Raw genomic sequence first — 22,268 nt, 5'->3', positions numbered from 1 at the left:
TGTGAATCTATGCCATCGAAAAGTGAGCATTTGGTCATCTCTGTGGCAACACATGAGTTAATAGTGGAAAACTTTCTGCATCTCTCGATGGTAATTACAATATATTGAACCTTAAGGCCGGGATAGCCTGGTCGGTAGGGTGCTGGGCTCATGTCCAAGAGGTCGTGGGTTCGATCCCCGCCGGCCGAAGACTCCCCGTGTAGTAAATGGTGACTGATGCACGTTAAATCTGTCGAGTCTCAAAGTCCTCCATGTTCCCATAACAAATCAATACCTCTGGGGGTACTGATCCTGGAGTTTCCTTGTCTTCTGGATTCGTTCAAAATTACAAGGATACGGAGTTGAACATTAGTAGTCGTAAACCCATGAAATTGGGTCGGCTGTTCAACGACGGTTATAAAATAAAATATATTGAACCTTAAAATAAAATATATTGAATAAAATATATTGAACCTTGGCTCAGGGGATAGAGCGTTCGCCTCACAATGAGGTAAACCGGGCTCGAATCCCAGTCGATACGAATTCCCCATCCGGCTTGCACCGACCAGAGTGCTAACGTGAAATATCCTCAGTGGTAGATCAAGGGTTAGAGTTCCCTTGCCGTCAGGCTAAACGTGGGAGGTTCTCGTGGTCTTCCTCTCTATGTAACGCAAATGCTGTTCAGTTCCATTAAAAACTTCTCCACGAAGGCAAATTTCTCCCAATACTCGATCCAGGAATTCCCTTGTCTTCTGGATTGGGTTCAAAATTACAAGGCTACGGAGTCCCAGTACGAATTCCCAAAAATTAGGTCGGCTGTTCAACGACTGTTATAAAATAAAAATAAAATCATAATGTCTAAAAAACTGTCACTTGAAGAACAATTTAAATCATTACGTATAAAGCGCTGTCAGTTAAACTTTCTTGTGAATAAAGTGTTCTGTTGTACTTTTGTTTTTTAACCTAAATTCTCAAATAATTGTACAGTTGATTCATCAAATTTTCCTCCTATAATGAACAATATAATCATTATTAGCCTAGTTCAATTAAAGAGAGACTTATAAAATCTTAAAAACAAAACTTTCCTTTATTTGAAATACATAACAAAACACCTAAAAAAAACTTAAAAAGGTAAATAATTAAAAGAATAATTTTAAAAACATTCCTAGAATCAAACTGCATAACGAAAAAGAAAACAGTCTCCTTCTTTAGTCAGAAAAATAAAATTATTCTGATAAAGCATCGCTTTACTCAATTTTTTAAATTTTTTGCAGCTTAATTTCAAAATTTCTTTTTTGCTGGTTGTTCTTTTTTTAGTTCAAAATTCGTCATAACATTAAAAACTCAGTTAAAGCCATGGAATTTTTTTCAGTGAGTTAAAACTTAAATGAGAGCAATAAAAAATTGTTTCAATGATTTAGACACTTTCCTGTACCGTGATCTCTTAAAAATCCCTTAGTAGAACTCTTTTTCATGTATTGAGTTTAAAAATATGGAATTTCTACAGCTCAAAATAGGAACATTAATTTCACCTCAATATATGGGGAGAAAAACACTCGCCAAATAGCATCTATCTGCTCAATCTAAAAACTTTCTCGCCAAAGCGCTTGGAGCTGTCCTGTTGCTATGGAAACAAGAAACGCTTTTTGAAAGAGGTTCGGCTCTTGCCTACTTCCCTCACTGACTCAAGTCAAAATCTGATTTACTTTTACTTGAAATAGCTTTAACTCGTAACCATAGTCATAGACTGTGCTCAAGCTGTGACGAGGGAAGTTCTTTAGTTAGACAGATCGTAGATATTCATATATGTACTAAAAAGCTTCGATTTTGTTATAAAATACTTTCTTGCAGATATATTTATCATACACTAACAAATGAGAATTTGTTTAAACCATATAAATGTTTTGCTTCATTTTCGATGATTAATTATTATTTGAAGTTGTAGAGTGCATGTGGATCATCCATAGATGGTTTTATAATAGAAAGTGGAGGAATGTAATCTGGCCAATTTCTGGGTTGGGGTGTAGTTTGTCGGAAAAATATGCCATTAGGTCTAGTTCGAAATCTTCCTTGCCACTCTTTAGGTCCTGCTCTCTATTGGTCATGCGGCTGTTTGTTTAGTGAGTTCGTATTCTTGAAGGGTCGTTTCATAAACGGTTTCATGTGGTGTGCTTTCGATAGTTGCCATTGCGGTTTTGAAAGCGAATCTTGCCATTTCGGCTTGTACATTGGAGATTGCCACTGTGGCTTGGACTGTGGGTTTTTCCAAGGCATTTTTCCAAACCTGGAAGATGGTCTATTCATTGAACTTTGCAATTCCAGATCTCCGCCTCGATTGTTGTGGTTCTGTGCAACCCATATTGAACTGGGTGAATAATGCTGATAGTAATGCCCTTTCCAATTTTGATCCTGGCAGTACACGGTAGTCAGAAAGCAGATCACAATACTGATTCCCCCAAGTCTAAACCAATGTATCTGCAAAAGAAATTTTATAAGGTTAGTCGGATGCAATAATTTATCAAAAAAAATTTACATGCATTAGGAAGTCAAAATTCTTGATGATCCCATCAAAACATTTTGATGGTTTATGTTGGTTTCAGTGCGATTCATGATGGTCCAACATTTTCCATTCATGCTTTTTGATATGCCATCCATCATTCCCCTGATGGAAAGTACTTCAGTACTATGATGGTTAACCATCAAGACAAGTTTGATTCTCATGGACCATTGGTTCATGATGGTTCCAATTATGCATTTCCATGGTGGTTTAATGGGAATTCTCTTTGGTTCAATACCATAAAAACAATTTTTTTTTTATGTTAACGCATCACATATCAATCCCAATTCCTATAGTAGGATGATGGTTGTTCAGAATCATTCCAACATTTGATTTCTAAGAAATTATGATGGAAATTTCAGATGGTTTAACAAGCCATCCTAACAAGTTGCTATTCTTATGTTGGACCATCATAAATAGGTCCGAATTTCTACATTGGGGGGATGGTTACTTATGTTGGTTACCATAAAAAATATAATGGCTCGTGATGGAATTATTAATGTTTGCCATCCAGATTATGGTGGACCATCATTGAAAAACCATCAAAAATTATGACTTAGGTAGGCGCGTAATACAAATGATAAATTCTACTCTAAAAATTAAACCGGACCACGAGAACCTCCCACGTTTAGTCTGACGGCAAGGGAACTCTAACTCATGATCCGTCCACTGCTGAGGATATTTCACGTCAGCACTGTGATCTGTGCAAGCCGGATGCGGAATTCGTATCGACCAGCCATCGCTGGATTCGAACCGAACCGGTTCATCTTATTGGAAGGAGAAAGCTCTATCCCCTTAACCATCACGGCTCAATTTTCATACACAATAGAAGACAACGCACAGAGAGAAACATTCATTCCGAGATCAGGATTCGAGCCCGCAGTCTGACCGCTAACCACTCGGCCGGCCGTAAGCGTAGAGTAGTGAAGGTTTAAATTCTGAAAAAAAGTTTTCAAAATATCAACATAGAAAACCAAAATATTACAGGATTGCTTCTCCATTGCTTTATCATGAGAAATCCTGCCATAATTTCTTTACATTTTGATATTTTGAAAATGATTTTTCAGCACTTCATGTCTTACTCTAGGTCTAACCTAAACTCACTTTTTGATGCCTTTAATTTTAAATTACTCACGCAGGTGAAAGAGATTTTACCATGAAAGGGTTTCTTTTGACAACAATTTTTATCAAAAAATTTCAAGTTTCAATAAAAATCATTATTTAGAAACTAAGAAACGTAAAATAAAGAATGCTGACGAAACAAAAACAAAAAAACAATTATTTTTAGTCGCCATTTTTAGTGCTACGAAAATTCGTCTTTGGGATTCGACAAAAACAAAACAAGATGCAATTTTATTTTTTCAGGAGGGAAGTATTTTACCGAAAAAACGAAAATGTACCAATTCCCAGAACATGAAACTTGGTCTTGGTAAACGTACGTTTTGGAAATGTTATTTCATTTGGAATCTTATTTATCAGAGTTCATAAGGCGATATGATTGCTCATTTTCCACCGAAATCCGATTGACTACTTTGATTTTAAATAAAGTGTTTTATTTTATGATTTGTCGCACAAATTTTAAGTGTAGATTGGCGGCACTTAAAAATCGCCAAATCTGTAGCGGCGGTGGCGTTAATACGTAAGTACCGAATTTTTATTCCATACTTTTTTGAATCTTATTACTTCAAACATTAGAATATACAAGAAGTATACATAAACACATAATGTTATACCATTTATTTGTAAAAAAAGTATTTTGACAGCAATTTTTATCAAAAAATTATGAACTAAAAAGTGGAAAATAAAGACTTCTTAGGATAAAAAACGATTTTAGGAATTCTTCACATTGAAATAAAAACTTTCATATTGTTTCTTTTTTTATTATTCTTATAGTTCTTAATCAGATGAATTTAAATGACTGTTCTGAATTCTTTGACTGAAATCACTCATCAAAATTACATGATTCGAATCAGTGATCTGAGTCACTCGATTCGAATTCGGCCTTTTTCACTACGCAAACCCAGAGCACTTACTTTAGCTCAAACCGAGCGTTGCACTGTAATTTGTGTCTTGTCTTATTTTTGATTTAGAAAAAATAATTATCAATCGCATGGTCACAAAACTATTACTTATATGCTAAGTAAAAAAAACGTAAATAGTTTTGAATATAAATCGTGACGTCAGAACAATAAAGGGCAAAAGTCAAAGGCAAAAAACACAAGAGCCAAAAAAAGTTTAGAATATGAGGTACGAATCACCCTCTTTATTTGTAAACAGCATTTTTGAGGGGGGGGGGAAGAAAAGCAAATCAATTGAAACAGGAAACAACAATAAAAACTCTGCCGTCATCTAAATTAATGCAGAGTCTACAATCTGCTGATCAGCCTCACTTCTCGAAATTTAATATTCTGGAGACCTAGTAGGCTGAAAAAAAGGGGAACATTAGTCGGTTACGTTTAAAAAATGATAATAATTTATGTACTAATAGGTCGGAAAATCGCACCTTTTTTTTTAGGAGAAAAAAGATTCCCCCCCCCTTACCAGTGGCGTATGTTTGGGGTGAGTTTGGGAGACAAAACCCCCTTTGAAATTATTCGTTTGGTAAGATGTAGACATAAAAAATTTTAATTATTAATTTTTTTCGTAATTTAAACATTTAGAATATATATACATACACATATATGTAATGCAAAAATTATAAATACTTTTGTATTAATAGCAACATTAAAACTCCCTCGTTTTCATAAAATGTCCTTGGTAAAGAATAGGTGTTTGGGTACTAAAAACATACCATTGAATTATAATTAGATTTACACTTCAAAGGAGGAGTTATTTTTAGAATCTTGTCCCTCTTTCACTTCCATATTAGGAAGCATTAAATGATTGTCGATGATGCGTAGAGTTACAAGGTATGTACGTCTGGAACCGGTTTACATCATCCTCTGTCAGTATTTAATGCGGGACCGATGGTTTTCGCATGTCTCTTCCTGAATAACTTGTTCCATAAAAGATTTGCCGGAACCATCCGGAGTTTTGTTCACACCCCCTCCCTTGTGGAGTGGGGATGTGAACTGGTATAACCACCAGCCTACCTTTAAATAAACCTTTTTAGAACGTATTATGGCTTATGACTGCATTATTAAAGCTGAATACAACAATGATAACAAGGATGCAGCCCTGTTATTAGTATATATATATATATATATATATATATATATATATATATATATATATATATATATATATATATATATATATATATATATATTGTGCAGCTCATCAATGAAAACAAAAAGGATTAAAAACAAATGTGAGAGAAAGGAAGAGAATTAATAAGTTTTATTAACAGCGCATAAGCTGCAAGTATATCGAAGTCATAAAATAAATTTAAATACTGAGAAAATATGGAAAATAATAATGATTAATTAAAAGAGAAGAAGAAAAATTATAAAAATAGAGACATTTTAAAAAAAAAACATGAAATTTAATTTTTTTGTATCTTAAAAAAATAAATAAATAAAAATATTAAAAATCCCGAAAACAAAATAAAGAGCAAAGATTTAACCTCTTCAGCAGCTCACACGATTACATCCACAAAAAAGAGTGCTTTCTAATATTGTATCAATATAGCCAAAGCAAAATATATCAATACAATAATGTGATGAGAACTGAAAAAAGAATTTTAAAACAAAAAAAGAATTTTAAAACAAAAAAAGAAATAATAATTAAAATAATTGTTATTTTATAATTTTCCTTCTTCTCTTTTAAAATCGATATCAATAAAAATGAATTTTATTATTGAACTACTCACTGATTCGAATTAACTTTATTCCAACTTTATTCCTCAGCCTATCTATAGTACTTTTTTTTAATGAAAAGTGGTCACGTGTTTAAGAAACGATTTAAAATGCCGCCCTCTGGCCAGTATTTAAATTTCCTAATTTTTTCCCCAATCATTAAATGATAACCTTTTAACGATGCGAATTGTTTGAAAAGTACTTTTTTTATTTTTTATTTATCTCCAATGGCAGACAAAAGGAAGTTTCTACTCTTATCAATACCAAAACAAGGAAGTTATTTATTTCATAAATGACGTCTCTTCTGTAAGGTGTGGTGAGTTACTCTTTCTTCTTTAATTCACGTGATAGGGCGGGGTCAGCCTTTTACAGTCCAGATTATTAGACGTACTATAAGATTCTGTGTAAAATCCTAATGATCATCAGGTGATATACAGCTTTATTGCTTTGGCGCGGCAGAAATCGGTTCGTACTAGTTTATGTTCGCCTGTCGATTAGTTAACATTGCAATGCTATACGTTAAAAAAAATAATATATTAATACAAATAGGAAGTATATAAGAATTGCATGTGTGTTTAAATATAAAAGTATTGCCTATAAACTCGTGCAAAACATGTCATTACACTACAGTGCGTCGAATAATTGGGTCTAATTATTATAATATACTAATGTAATACCTGATATAATAAGTATCCTATATTTATATAATATATCGTCTAATGTATCCTATAGTCGAATTTATGTTATCTATCGTCTCATTTAAACCATTGATACACGTACGTAAACAAGTGCAAATCGGTTTCAACGAAACACGTACGTAAACAAGTGCAAATCGGTTTCAACGAAACACGTACGTAAACAAGTGCAAAACAATAATTCTGTATAATTCTGTAACCTGATAATTAATATTTTACATAGAATCTTAGAGTGCATCTAATAACATAGCCAGAGACTGAAATTATAATTTTAAGAAAGGGGAACATTTCTATAGATCAGTGGTTCCCAAAAGGTGCTCGGCGGAACCCTATGGTTTCGCAAAGGGATCAGAGAGGTTCCAGATTTATTTATTTTTTTAACTACCAGGGAATTTTGATACTTGTACTTATATTTCTATTTAATCAATAATGTTAAGATTATATTTATGAAATTATTTTAGCAAAAAATCGATAAAAAGAAATAGCAAAATTAAATAATATAGACATGTTTTTTTTTTTAGTAACAACGTATTGAATGAAAAAGTATTTTCTGTCGACTCTTTCATTTCAAAGTGAAATAGTCCCGCAGTGTCCGTTAAGACACGGTTCCCAGCAGATCACCGAAGTCAAGCATCACTGGCTGCGGTCAGTGTGCGGGTGGGTGACCACTTGGATCAGCCTGCGTAGGGACCGAGGGTGTGCGGTATAGGCCCTCGTTAAACTGTTCTACCGTAAAGTGCTCGACTTCGCGTGCATGTCGTCGGGGGTGCCATCTCCTCCTCAGAGGATCAAAATTGTGATGGCATGTCTTCGGATCATCCTCAGGGATGTTTCCCAGACCGTCGCCAATAGCCCATTGTGCAGTCTAGTGCGACGTAAATGAACAACAACAACAACAATCAAAGTGAAATAAATCCAACAATAAATAAATGTGATTTTTTTTACAACCATTAATTATTTTGTTTCAATTTTTATGTTTTCGTTTTTATCTTTATGTTTAAATTTTTTTTCTACTCTAAATTGTAAAAACTTATGCTTCATGTTTATAATAGTTTTTTTTTTTATTTCATTGCCACGATTATTTTTCAATATTATTTCCAACTAATTATTTGTTTAATATTTTTTTCATCTTATGTATGTACCAAAAACATATATTTAAAATTAAATATGCTTTACGAAGCTTTCGAACTCAGCTGCCGAACAAATTCTAAGGCTGTTTTTGATAAAACGATGAAACATTTCATTCTACGCATACAATACTTTTCAAAATAATTAGTAGTCTTATTAGTTAACGTGTTCACAATTTTCATTATTTATGAAGTCTCTGGGTTCCGAAAAAAAATATATAATTTTAAGGTTCCATAGACGAACAAAAATTAGAAACCACTGTGTTGGCCTGATTTAGAAATCCAAAGGCACAGAACTGTCAGTGTTTGCTTCGATCGAAATCAAGTTTATTTGCTAACAAAATGGTGATAAATTATTTAAAACATGAATAAATTGTGATATATTTGTAAATTTCAGCTTAAATCTATTTCAGTTTTTGTTAATTTATAATTCTAATAGACAATTCTTAAAATAAATAAATAAATAAATAAATTTTAAACAAAAATAACTAGCCAATTTGTAACATTAAGGGGATTCCAGAAAGGTAGGTGCCCTCCTCTACCAGGTCTTTTAAGTCTTATGATAAATTCGATCCTGCAGTGATAGACATATATGGCAACGTTAATTTTAAAAAGTAACGAGTAAAAGTACAAGTATTTTTAAAAAAAGTAACGAGTAAAAAGTAAAAAGTTCTCATTTTAAAAAGTAACGAGTAAAAAGTACAAGTAAAAGTACAAGTACTAAACAAAAAAAGTAACTATTTAAAAGTACATTTCTAGAAAATCGAAAATTCAAAGTAACCTAAAATTTTATTGAATAATATTCTTATGTTCTTTAATGTTTTTGCAAAATTGTTGTTATTTATTTAATTATTTTTAATTTTGAAAGTTATGGATATAAATTTATTTTTAAATTCGGAAGAATATTATAATATAATTTTATAATATAATCGTATAATATAATTTTAAAATCAAATATAATTGTAATATCAAACTTTTTATGGATTTGCACGAAAAAGAAATTTTATCTATTGATTTTAATTTTTAGTTTATTATTTTTATTAATTTAAATTACCATTGATTTAAAATCGTTTTACTCTTCAGAAACGCGTTTTAAAAGCACAAACGTAAACAAAGCAAACACGGGGTTTCAGATAGCTTTGAGCTAGTGATCTTAGAGCTAGTAAAAAATAATTGAATGTGCAGTATAAGTTGAAACAGAAGGTATTTAAACACGAAGTTAGCTATGAATGCATATATATTGCTCATTAATTTTATAAATTAAAAAAACATAAGCAGTTTTTTTAATTTAATTTTTTTTTTTAGAAAGCTTACCGAGTTTTAAAGAAAAGTAACGATTTCATTCGATATTTCCGTTACAAATACTTGTACTTTTTCTCTAAAAAAGTAACGAAAGTACAAGTAAAAGCACTAAATTCAAAAAGTAACGAAGTACAAGTAAAAGTACGTACTTTCTACTTGTACCGGTGGTACAAGTAACGAAAGTAAAAGTACTGCCATATATGGTGATAGATCATTGTTTAATTCCAGCACTGGTAATAGAATGTTTTTAGTCAATGTTCTCAAGTATCTTCACAAATTCAAAATTGTCTCTGACCTTGAGACGTGCAGTCCCTGGCCAAATTATTAGACTCGCTATAAGATTGATTCTTTGTAAAATCTTAAATATCAGGTGATACACTATACAGCTTTATTGTTTTCAAGCGACTGAAACCGGTTTGCACTTGCTTAGGTTCGTGTATCAATTGATTAACAGTGTGATGCAATACCTAAAAAATGAATTCAAATAGGAAGTTTATAAAAATCTCCTGAATGAAAACCCATTACATGTATGTTTAACTATAAAAGTATTACCTATAAACTCGTGCAAATCTTGTCATTATTAAAAAACCACAGTGCGTTTAATAATTAGATCTAATTCTTATAATGTACTGATATAATGCCTGATATAATAAATATTCTATATTTATATAATATATATCGTCTAATTTATCCTATCGTCAAATTTATATTATATATCGTCCAATTGATACACAAACGTAAGCAAGTGCAAACCGGTTTCAGTAACTTAAAAACAATGAAGCTGTCACCTGATAATTAAGATTTTACACAGAATCTTACAAGGGAAGCTAGGGAAGTGTGACTCGCCAATTTTGAAATAAACTAGTGGGATGTATGCCTTATGAGGAATAATTTTAGGGGGAAACATTCGTTTCGGCCCATAGAAGGTCCTGTGAGAGATAAAAAATAATTCAATATATAGAAAAATCGGTATTTTATTACTTCAATGCAGACTATTAGTTATTGCAATTATCTCATACTCCAATTAATTTTGTGGTATTTTCACATTCTATATAATGCATATTTATTGTCAAAACTGATTTCGAAAATTTTATATATCTGTAGTTTTTCAGAAAAACCTGTTAGGTTAATTTAAAAAAAAAAAAGGACATCAAATTTTTAAAAATTTTTTTTTTCAAAAAATTTTCCAAATTAATTGGAGTATGTAATTGCGAATCAATTAATTAATAAATAATTAATAAATAAATAATTAATAAATAATTATCAAATAAATAATTAAGAAATAATTAATTATTCAATTTGATAAATGATTTATTAATTAGCAAATTAATTATTTAACCAATTAGTTAAAAATTAATTGGATTATGAGACAATTACAATAACTAATAGTCTGCATTGAAGTAATAAAATACCGATTTTTCTATATATTGAATTATTTTTTATCTCTCACAGGACCTTCTATGGGCCGAAACGAATGTTGCCCCCTAAAATTATTCCTCATATGGCATACATCCCACTAGTTTATTTCAAAATTGGCGAGTCACACTTCCCTAGTTTCCCTTGTAAGAGTGGGTTTAATAATTCTGCTAGAGACTGTATTATACAGGCCACAGATTATATAGGCCCACGTATTACGTAAGCTACATTGCCTGTAATGTAAAAGAAAGTTACTGACATTACTTTGATAGGGTTTATTGAGCATAATTATTAGTTTTTTTGTACCCCCTCTAATTTGTCTATCAAATCAAAATTTGCTTTAGTGTATACAGGGTGATTCTAAAAAGATGGGAAAAATTTTAGGAAGTGATAGTACACACGCAGACAAACAATTTTTATCAAAAGATGCATGGTCGAAAACAAAACGCAAAGGTGCTGGCGCATTTGGAAAGTTGTTTGATGCAAACGAGAAAGTTCCATTCCTGTTGCGAGTTACTGCGCTACGTTATTTGTCACTAAGCTTTTGGCCGCTGCAGGGAAAGTTCGCCTATCTTTTATTCGCCGTTGTACCAGCATAGCCGCTGCCGGCCACTATTTTGAACACTTATTGTAATCGCATGCCATTAAATTTGCTTTTGTATCTTAACTTCATCGTTCTTAGTGTGTTTTTGCCCCATATAAGAACATAAACTTTGACGCCCTCTAGCGGTTTTGGGTTTTGTTTTCGACCATGCATTCTTTGATAAAAATTGTTTGTCCGGGTGTGTACTATCACTTCCTAAAATTTTCCCCATCTTTTTAGAATCACCCTGTATAGCGGTTGTATTGACTATAACACAACCAATTAGAACAATAAACTGCTTTTTTTAAAAAAAAATATTTAAATTTAACTTCAAAAATCAAATTTTTGAAATATATAGGAGTGGTTTGACATCTTTGTAAAGAATTTTTACTATAAAAGTAAACAAAATTTCCACCAAAAAATTTTACGATTAATTTTCTACATAAACCTATCAAAAAAAAAAATTTTTTTTTAAGTGTCCAAATATGACACTTACACCAAATTTTAGGTAATTCCGATAAAGTTTGATTTTTTTTGAAAATGTTATGCAAAATATGTGATTACTACTGTAGCCGTGATCTCAAGTAATCTAAATTCAAATCATCGTTACTTGCATCAAGAATACACGCAATCAAAATATACTATTACAAATAAATACGATTGTATACTGTATGTATAATGTATGTATACTATATGTATATTATACAATACAGATGGTATAATAAACATTTTTTAACGTATTTGCCAGCAACGCAAGAAAGTATGCATCTAAATAAATTGTATAAACATAAACATAAATATTTACCAAAAATACGTGTACGTTGTATGAACCTAAAATTTATGCACGTATGTATTTGCAAACAATACAGACATTTGCGTGTGTACATGCATACAGTAAATATGCATTTTTTATGTATTACGATTGAACCTAAAATGTATTTACGTATGTATCTGCATACAATAAATGTTCGAACGTGTGTATTTACATACAAAGTATGCACAAAATTATGTTGTCACAGTGTATGTGTGTGTTTAGATTGAATGCTCATGCGTGAGTGCATACATAATACAAGTCATTATTAACTGTATGTATGGATAAATATAAATTGTAATATAAATTTTAACTTATGATCTAATGATCGGATCTTCACGTTTTGGGACAAAATCTGAAAAGAAGACGATAATTCAAGCTACGAAATCAGACACAAAAACGGACTTTCCCTGCTAAAACATACCTTTTTTTAAGCGAATTCAAATTTCTGACCCTTAAAGTATTAATTTTAATTTTAATTAGTTGAAATATTAAATACTTCCTAAAATGAATTTTGAAAAAAATTAATTTTAATAAATATTAAATATTTTATTCAATAGTAGTGAAAAAAATTTTGAATTGTAAGGTATAAATTTTTTTGCATCGTTTTAAAGAATGCAGCTTTACATGGCAAAATACAAAATTTCAACAAAATTGGCTGTATAGTTCCTGAGAAATAGATAAATATTTTCTATTGTGGCGACATCCATTGAGTAACAAGTGAAGCAAAATATCATATTTCTTTTTGGTAATATTGATATTTTCCATTGTGGCGACATCTATTGTAAAAATATGGAAGCAAAATATCAAGAAAAAAATATTTATTATTTATATTTTGTAATATTAATATTTTGGGTCTGGATTTTCGATTGTGGTGACATCTATTGAATAACAAATGAAAAATATATCATATTTATATCTTGAAATATTTATATTTTCTATTGTGGTGACATCTATTGAATAACAAATGAAGCAAAATATCAAGAAAAGAATATTTATTATTTATGTTTCGTAATATCCATATTTTCTAGGGTGGTGACATCTATTGAATTGTAAATGAAGAACGACGCAAAATATCAAGAAAAAATATTTATTTTTTATATTTTGCAACATTTATAATTTTGATAGTGGCGACATCTATCGTACAAATATGGAAACAAAATATCAAGAGAAAAATATTTATTATTTATATTTTGTAATATTAATATTTTCTATTGTAGTGACATCTATTGAATAACAAATGAAGCAAAATATCAAGAAAAAAGTATTTATTATTTATATTTTGTAATATTAATATTTTCTATTGTGGCGACATCTAATGAGTAACAAATGAAGCAAAATATCAACAATAAAATATAATTTTTTACTATTTATATTTTGTATTACTAATACTTTCTATTGTTGCGCCATCTATTGAATAACAAATGAAGCAAAATATCAAAAATATATATCTGTAAGCCAAGAAGCAAATATCGGTAGCCTTGTCATTTTGAAACTAATCCAGAAAACACAGGGAATTCCTCGATCAAGTGTTGGGCGAAAATTTGTCTTAGTAGAGGTTTTTTTCATGGAGCTTACCAGCATTTGCGTTACATGGAGAGGAAAACCACGATTACCTCCCACTGTTAGCCTGACGGCAAATAGTCTCTAACCCATGATCCGTCTACCTCTGAGGATATTTCACGTCAGCACTGTTTTCGTGCAAGCTGGATGCGGATTCGTATGGACCAGACATGAGTGGGATTTGAACCCGGTTCACGTCATTGGAAGGCGAGCTCTCTATCCCCTGAGCCATCACGACTTTGAGGAAGTGGTAGAAAAATTGCGATGGCATGTCTTAGGATCCTTATCAGGGAAGTTTCCTTCGACAATAGCCTATTGTGCAGCTCTAGTGTGCCCTAAATAGTACCTACCTCGAAACGGGTATGCTTTTCAGGTGAATTTGAAAGAGAACTTTGTTAAGTCTATTTCTTCAGTTGTTCAACTGACGAAGAGCTCGCAAAGCTCTTTTATGTGAGGATTTTTAGTAGCATCACAAAAATTATTAGAATTCAGTTTTGTGATATTTTTTAATCTAGAAGTTTGGTTGTTGTTTCTTTAAATATACACAGAGCCGGATTATACCTTTCGTAGGCCCTAGGCATAGCCGTTTTTGGGCCCTCCCCTCCTTCCCCCACTATATTAGCTAAAATTTTCTTGCATATTTTTTTTTTTACATTTTTATTAATATGGATTTTAATTTATCTGCAATACCGACATACTGCCGACATTGCAGTTGATATCGATAATACCATTATGATTAGTTCGATCGATAACTATGTAAATACTTCACGTCAAGATCGTTTGGCATCGCTCGCACTTATGTCTATTGAATACGACGTTTTGCTTAGTTTGGAATTCGACAGCATAATACAAGATTTCGTAGAATCCAAAAATTGTAGAAAAGTAATATATTAGATCATAAGATTCCGCAAAATAATTTATTACCGAAAAATATTATATTTTTATTTGTATCTTCATAATTTTGTGCAAAATACACTTGTTGTTTTTAAAGCTAAATTATTTTTATCAACAAATTTTTTTCTCCTAAGTTTTTCGTAGGCCCTAGGCACGTGCCTAGTGATTATAGGTTAATCCGGCCCTGAATATACAAAAATAATTTTTGATCCATGTGATCAGTCGTATGCATACAGATAGAAATATCATTTTTTTTGCAAATTTCAAAAATTTTTTATAGTAAAATTATTAGATTTACCACGTCCATTTATTTTCTCACACAATATATTAAACATCTTATTTTTAAACATGAAAAAAGTAAATGTTTTTAATCTGAGAAATCAGATTATGTACCACATATTTACAATATTTCGTGGCATAATGAAAGTCATATTATGTATTTCAGATCTTATTAAGCTGCGTGTTTGCTATGGGGAATCAAGAATCGGCAAAAAGAACATTGCCCGTTGGTAAGAATAATTCGAAAATTTCTTCTTAGGGTACAAATAAATTATCTGAATTGCTAGATTCACTGGCCATTTGATTGGCCAAAATTAGACGCACTGTAGTTTTTTTTTTAAACAATTGCGAGATTAATAATTGTGAGATTTCCAGGCGAACACTCTATCCCCTGAGCCATAACGGTAAATATAATCGAATATGTTTCTATTTTATAACCGCCATAGAGCAGCTGACCCATTTTTTTGGGGTTTATGACTACTGATGTGCAACTCCGTAACCTTGTAATTTTGAACCCAATCCAGAAAACAAAGAAGCTTCTGAATCAAGTATTGGGAGAAATTTGCCTTTTTGAGGACTTTTTTTCAAATGGAACTGAGTCGCATTTGACTACCATGTGACATGGCGAGGAACATGGCGAGGAAAACCTTCCACGGTTAGCCTGATGGCAAGGGGACTCTAACTCGTGATCCGTCTACTACTGAGTATACTTTACGTCAGCACCGTGGTCGATGCAAACTGGATGTGGAATCGTATCGACCAGTCATCGCTGGGATTCGAACCCGGTTAACCTCATTGAAAGACGAATGCTCTATCCCCTGAACAATCACTGCTCATAGTAGTAGAATATAGTAGATATTCAAGAGAATGTTCGAGAAAATATATATTTTGTTGCAATTTCGGTCCATCACTGCCGCTTTCCGATCAAGGTCTTCCAACCTTTGTCGCTCAAAATTCCGTCAACGAAACTCTTGGCAATAGAATTCGCTTGGCGATCATCTATTTCTGTTTATCAGTATAGGGTTGTAGAAAGTCCGGCATTGAAGACAGTGCGAAATTTTTCGACTCTTTATTCAGAGTTGAGTTAGATATTTAGCTTTTTGAAAATGGCAATGGTAAACATGCGCTGTCACATTTTTTTTTTATTTCTTGTAGGCGGCTGCGGAGCAGACAGAGGGGTTGGTAGGATTGTAGGATATTAATAATAAGATACATATATGTAAAGTAAGGAAGTTTGATTGGAGAGTGTGCTTTGTGTATTTTGTTACATGATATTTGCCGGAAATGGAATTCAAAATAAGTGTTGGTGAAGCAATAGAACTTTAAATAATTCGTTTTTTTAAAAATTTCTATTTATGTTACTACGGGAAATTTAATAAATGAAATTAATCCTGGTGAAATTAGTACATAATTAACTTATGTTCTTCAATGAAGAAAGTTGCGATAAAGTTTCGTGGCCTATTTATGCGTAGTTTAACCAATTCAGATTAAATAACTCATTGTTTTTCTATGATCTAATTATACATTGAGGTAAAAACTTGCAATTTTAAAACATGGAAGAAGAAATCAGACAGGGATTACCTGGAACAAAATCTAGTGATACTGTAGTTGAACTGAAATCTACTACAATTGAAAGTAGTACTTCTTCTGGTAAGAAACATTTATTTTTTTCCGCATTCCGCAACAATCAGTTTTTCCGCATGCATGCCCGAAATGTATTTCCTACAAAAGGAGTCTCGTCCCTATAATCAGTAGAATCCATCCATTTTTTTAGTATTCTTATATTAGTTTCTTATTTATAATATGCATATCTGACAATGTTATCATTTATTACTGACGAATCTATTCTTGTACCTACAAAGTATAGGAAATAAAATCAGTTGCAGTAGATTCTACCAATTTATGTTTAGTATTCTGATATTAATTATCAGCTGTATAGCATTTAAACCTTTTAAAAGCGAATTACTATTTGAAACATTTGTAAGGACTAACTTATGCTATTTTAGTATTGGAAACATTTAGTGTAATGATAACTCAAATTATCTATTTTTTGATGTTTATTTACAGCAGTGTCAAATTGTCTTCAGAATATAGGCCAAGGGTAGAAAATCCGAAAATGTTACAATTCCTTAAACTAAACGAGATTAATTATGGGACATAATTTCACTTGTTAGCCTACATGTTTCTATTATTATTTGTTTTTTTTTTTAAAAAAAAGAGCTCGTAAAGTACTATTAAATAAAGAGAAAACTACAATGCAGAGCATGTGTAATGTCAATTATGACTAAAAGCCAGTTTGTGACAAAACCTGGAAACTGAGAATAAAGACAAAACATACTGTCCCTCAAGGTATATTGTTGATACGGGGGCAATTCATAAGTATTTTTGATAATCTAAGACAAATTTTACAGCTATTGGAGTTCTGGACCATCATTAGTTTCAAAGACCAGGTGTCTGTCCAGGGCAAATTTACTGCCGTTTAGCGGTACCTTCACAAATTCAACTTTAGAAAAACCGTAGTTTCACAAAATACTCTTTCTTAAAATTTTATTTTTGTATCCCGTAAGAAAGGATAAATCCATATTTTTGTGTTGATTTTCTTGATAAAATTTTTAATTTCCACAAATTAGGTCTAAATTTTCACAAAATAGGTACCTCTCAGAAAAACCTAGACAGAGCCCTGGTTCTTAATTTATTTTAACAGACCTTTAATTTTTTATTAAACACTTTTTTTTACATGACACTGTGAGAAATGTTTTTATAATGAAAATAACTTTTAGTGCAAGTACTGTCAAATGTTCAAAATCAATTTTTGTTTTTTAAATTCAAGTTGAAATTTAACAATGGACAATGATTTTTATGGATTTTTAAATTTAGAAACAATTTTGAACCAAGTCATAATATGATTAATAAATGTATGATTTTTATTTTCAGTGACAATTCTTGAAAATATTTTCTTACTTTACAATATTTTTGTGTTGATTTTTTAATATAATTTTTAATTTTCACAAATTATGTCTAAATTTTTACAAAATAGGTACCTCTCATAAAAACTTAGACTTCTGAAGACCTGATTGACCAAAATTTTTTTGAAAGATTATATGGAAAGTGATAAGATCCGTTCACTTTATGTCATTCCTCCCCGTATCTACTGCAGCCTATTATTCTATGGTGTTCAGAATATCTGAATTTATAACAAAAACCCCACTCACAGTCATATTTTATTACAATATAAAATGTTTTTATCCTGTTCTTTAAATTATGGTGCTCTTTCAAAAAATGAAAGAAAAAACATTTCTGGAGTGAATTATCTTTTAAACTTCTGTGATTTCAGAATTTGCTGAAGCAAGCCAGTCATTTGAGATTTTTTTTTCGGGAGTAAGAACAGAAAAATCACTAATATTTCTTTTCTTTCTGATGAACAAGAAAAATATCTTTAAAGATAGAATATTTTTTTTTTTTGCTTTTGTATTTTTTTGTTGTTGTTATTTTATCTCTTTTTTACTCTGTTTTTTAAATTTAAAATCTATAAATATGAAGAGTATAACAGTTTTGGTTATACCTATCATTTCAATGAATGTTATTATGCTTTTTTAAATTTAGTGTTGTGTTTTCGTGGGCGAAAATAGTAACTTCATTGGATTTGAAAATCTAAATGTAGCAGATACCCTGTAAACACTGTAATTGATTTTATGACAGTTTCTTCTTTGTGTAAATAATCTGTCAAATCACTGGCTATTCGTCATTCACCTAATTTTTGTGTATACGAAATATTATAATTTTGTATTTACAAAACATTATGAAACTCAGTTCAATACTTATACACTAACTAGTCATAATTTTCACCTAATTTTTATGTATATCAATTAATACCTTTATTAATATTTAATAAACAAATGTAGTTAGTACGTGGTCTGTAGGCTTTTTAAATAGCATTGAAAGGTGCTTATTTTTGATTTTCGTTTTTAAAAGCCATTAAAGTTGCTTTTTTCATTGAATGTTTTTAAATAGTACTTAATTTTCCCTTTTCCTAAATTAGATTTTTTTTCCTTACGCAAAAGCATGCTTTTCATGTTGTTCAACGTTTTCACAATTCATTCAACCACAATCTATTTCGGCGTACTGTTACATGTTTGATGAAATGCTTGCGAGTTCGCGTCTGAGTCTACGAGTCTGGGTTCGGTGAGATTCTTGCCCTCTCATGTGCAACTCGGCTGTATTTTGCTAATTTCAGGCTTCATTTTCCACCCTCTGATGTCGAACCGAAAAATCTCTCCATTATTTTGGCTAATATAATCAGGAAAAAGAGTTCTTTGTCAGAAACTAATTAATTTATCATGATCCTGTGAAGTTTTTGAAAATTATTTTGTCTTTTGTTAAAGTATATAGTGCTCAAAAATACTTTTTAAGTTCTTAAAAAGTGCTTAAAAGGTTTTGATTTTTAGTTGAAATATTTGGCTATGCACCCTTTAGTATAAAATGGATATTAAAAAAAAGTTATCAATTAAGAATATACTTCCTGTACTCCAATAAATGTTTCTCAAAAATAATGCATGATAAATGTACAATAAATATAAAAGATACTGAAATCATTTTAATTGAGAAAAATAACTATGAATGAGTAAGGGCATTTAAGTACCTTGGATAGCTAATTATCAAAACAAATAGAAATCAGAGCGAGGACAACTGTCAGAATATTTCATTTCATGAAAGAGTTGTATTTAAACATTAAATTAAAATTCTTATGCTTAAAGTGATAATACGACTAATTGTACTACATGGAACTGAGACATTTTAATTAAAAGTGTCTGACCTTTTAAAGATATAGAAAATTTTGGGAACGATTTTTGGTGCATTTGAAGTGTCAGAGCAAATAAAGAGATCAATGGTAAATGCGAGACATTGTAACAATTAAGAATAAAATTCTTTTGATATATATTATTATATAAATGCTAAATAAGGTCAAAATCACTGTGACATTGTCGCAGAACATTACAGATTTCCTGCAGAAAGATTTTTATTTTGAGAAGTAAAAGAAAATTACTTTTCTTTTCTACAGAAATTTATAAGTAATATTTGAATCATGTATTTAGATAATCAGTCTTTGACACGTTCAATTTACGCCGATAGTATCATAAATCGATGTAATGTTTCGAATGTATTTCCGGCAGTTATTAATGATGATTTTCAAGTGGATTTTAAATTTCTCAATGTATTTCAAATAAAATGGAAAATTTGAATCATGCATTTGAGTATTTAATTTTTAAGGCAATAATTCTATCCAATTTTCGGCATTTATTGCTATTGGTTTCTCCATAGTTTTTAAATCCGATATTTTTTATGCGACATTATTTATTACAACAACCTAATCTGGAAAAAAACAAGCATTTGAGGAGTTCGATTAGAGTGGTTTCATTGTCAATCTTTTTTTTCAGCAATTGCTACTACAGATTTCATGGTTTTTAATTTTTCTTTATTGTGATGATTATTTATAAAATGCGACGGAAATAATTTATGCTCCTCCCCCTACAAAATGCTAAAATATTGCCCATAATATTAGAATTAAAAAATATTACTTGTTCAATTAAAAAAATATATGTATAGTAGTTCTTTCGTAAATAGAGCGCCTTTGTTATTTCAAATGAGTAACATATATGTTTGTTGTTATAAAAAGGAAGAGTTTTGTTTCAAAGAAATTCTGCCACAGGTGGTCAAAATCTAGGGAAACAAGATGGAAAGAATGCATAAAAGAGAAAATAAAATTACTACAAAAACCAACTTAATTTAAGAAAAAGGCCACCTGCAGAAAAGAATAATTCAAAAATTTGAAGGGTTCTGCATTATAATTGAAACCTCTTATTTAATTTTGACATGAAATAGAAGTTCTCATCACCTTTTCTACCTTATTAGTATATAAAACTACCTATGTTAGAGCTGTTGACATATCATTTTTTGTTATTAATTACATTTTAATTTCGAAATGTGAATTTTAGTTTTGAATAGTAATAATGGTCTTTTTTTTAATTGTTTTTTTTTGTCTTTTTATCAAATTTTATTTTTAAATTTCTTTTTAATGGCAAAGATTTTATTGTAACTTTATTCATATTACTTATTCATTTTTTTATTTATTAATGTGATTTTATTTTTAGAAACACATCCTGAAAAAAAGGCTAAGCCACCCCCTTTGGATGTAAGTATGCTTTAAAAGTTAATTCCTGTTTCTTTAAGATTTAATTGTCCTGTATTTTTTTTCTTTCAATTTTTAAGTATCTACTCTATTTTATACAACAATTTGCATATAAAAGTAATATTTAAAGTGGGATTTTTCTCAGATATGATTGTGCTCCGGAAAAAATCCTGATTAGGGTGACCCGGGGTAATTCACGATCACTCTGTTTCTGGGGTAAATAATGATCACCTAAGTTTTATTTCAAAAAAAAATTTTTTTTTTTTAAATTTAAGACATGGACAAGAATGCTTGTACACTTTACTAAAGTATAACTACAGTTACTTAATAATAATTTTTTGTTTAATCTAACAAAATAAGTATCTTTTAAACTGCTTTCTGTATTTTCCATTTCAAAGATGGGTTTCAAAATGTACATATTTCTGCAAAGATCCCCCTCCTTCTCTTAATAATAAATATTTTGAGTCACTTTCTTTTTCTTTAATATCAAAGTAGTGTAAGCTTTTGTTTAATTGTTTCACATCTACTGTAAACATTACAATTGATTATAGGAAACTATATCAAATGTTGCCCCCTACACATGGGGTAATTATTGACCACTGGGGTAATTCCTGATCATTGTCATTTCTTCTTATAAATAGTATATAAAATAGCTTATAAATACCTAATTGTCTTTTCTTAAATAACAGTTCATATTTATAAAGTGGAACAACTATAAAGTATATTTTAATTGTCATCACAAAATTTGTTTTTAACTGTATACAAGACTGTATTCTGATTTGCACCATTTCTGGTTTGTCTGACCTTGCTTCTATCTTAATTTTATGTGTATACATTGTTAGAATAATTTTTAAGTTTATAAATTAGCCTAGTATAATTGTTAGAATAATTTTTAAGTTTATAAATTAGCCTATTATAAATATGGTGAGAAATTATAAGCCTAAAAAGCAGGGTTGGCAGGTTTTTGACATGTGACAGTTTTTGACAGTTTAAACCATAGTTTAAACCGTCACGTCAAAAACCTCACTGTCAAAAATGTCAAAAACCTATATTCATATGTGAAATTTAATTAATACAT

The 22,268-nt window shown here is 30.5% G+C and overlaps 1 protein-coding gene and 1 long non-coding RNA gene across 9 annotated transcripts in view; one reads left to right on the top strand and one right to left on the bottom strand.

Moving 5' to 3' along the window:
- Positions 1 to 1,446: 1,446 nt before the first annotated feature.
- On the bottom strand, positions 1,447 to 6,504 carry LOC147806704 (uncharacterized). The gene is made up of 2 exons (XR_015435028.1): positions 6,348 to 6,504; positions 1,447 to 2,454 (listed from the first exon to the last, which is right to left on the bottom strand). It is a non-coding gene; the product is annotated as an uncharacterized LOC147806704 (long non-coding RNA).
- A 118-nt stretch (positions 6,505 to 6,622) lies between these two features.
- Positions 6,623 to 22,268, top strand: part of LOC107444683 (phosphatidylinositol 4-phosphate 5-kinase type-1 alpha) — a 78,418-nt gene continuing 62,772 nt past the window's right edge. For 4 of the 8 annotated variants that reach the window (XR_015435027.1, XM_087167011.1, XM_087167012.1 and 1 more), the window contains exons 1-2: positions 16,085 to 16,653; positions 21,153 to 21,193. Coding sequence is in view for 7 of the 8 variants with exons in the window: in XM_087167011.1 (XP_087023137.1) it covers positions 16,557 to 16,653; positions 21,153 to 21,193 (138 nt within the window). In the remaining variant the exon portion in view is untranslated. Of the gene's footprint in view, positions 6,650 to 15,169; positions 15,234 to 16,051; positions 16,654 to 21,152; positions 21,194 to 22,268 lie in introns of those variants that run through there. The other 4 variants (XM_087167014.1, XM_087167015.1, XM_087167013.1 and 1 more) reach the window with 2 other exon arrangements.

Source organism: Parasteatoda tepidariorum, chromosome 7, assembly GCF_982258835.1.
Source record: "Parasteatoda tepidariorum strain Cologne lab strain chromosome 7, Ptep-v5.0, whole genome shotgun sequence".
Taxonomy (NCBI): Eukaryota; Metazoa; Arthropoda; class Arachnida; order Araneae; family Theridiidae; genus Parasteatoda; species Parasteatoda tepidariorum.
This window is presented reverse-complemented; position numbering and strand designations above follow the sequence as displayed.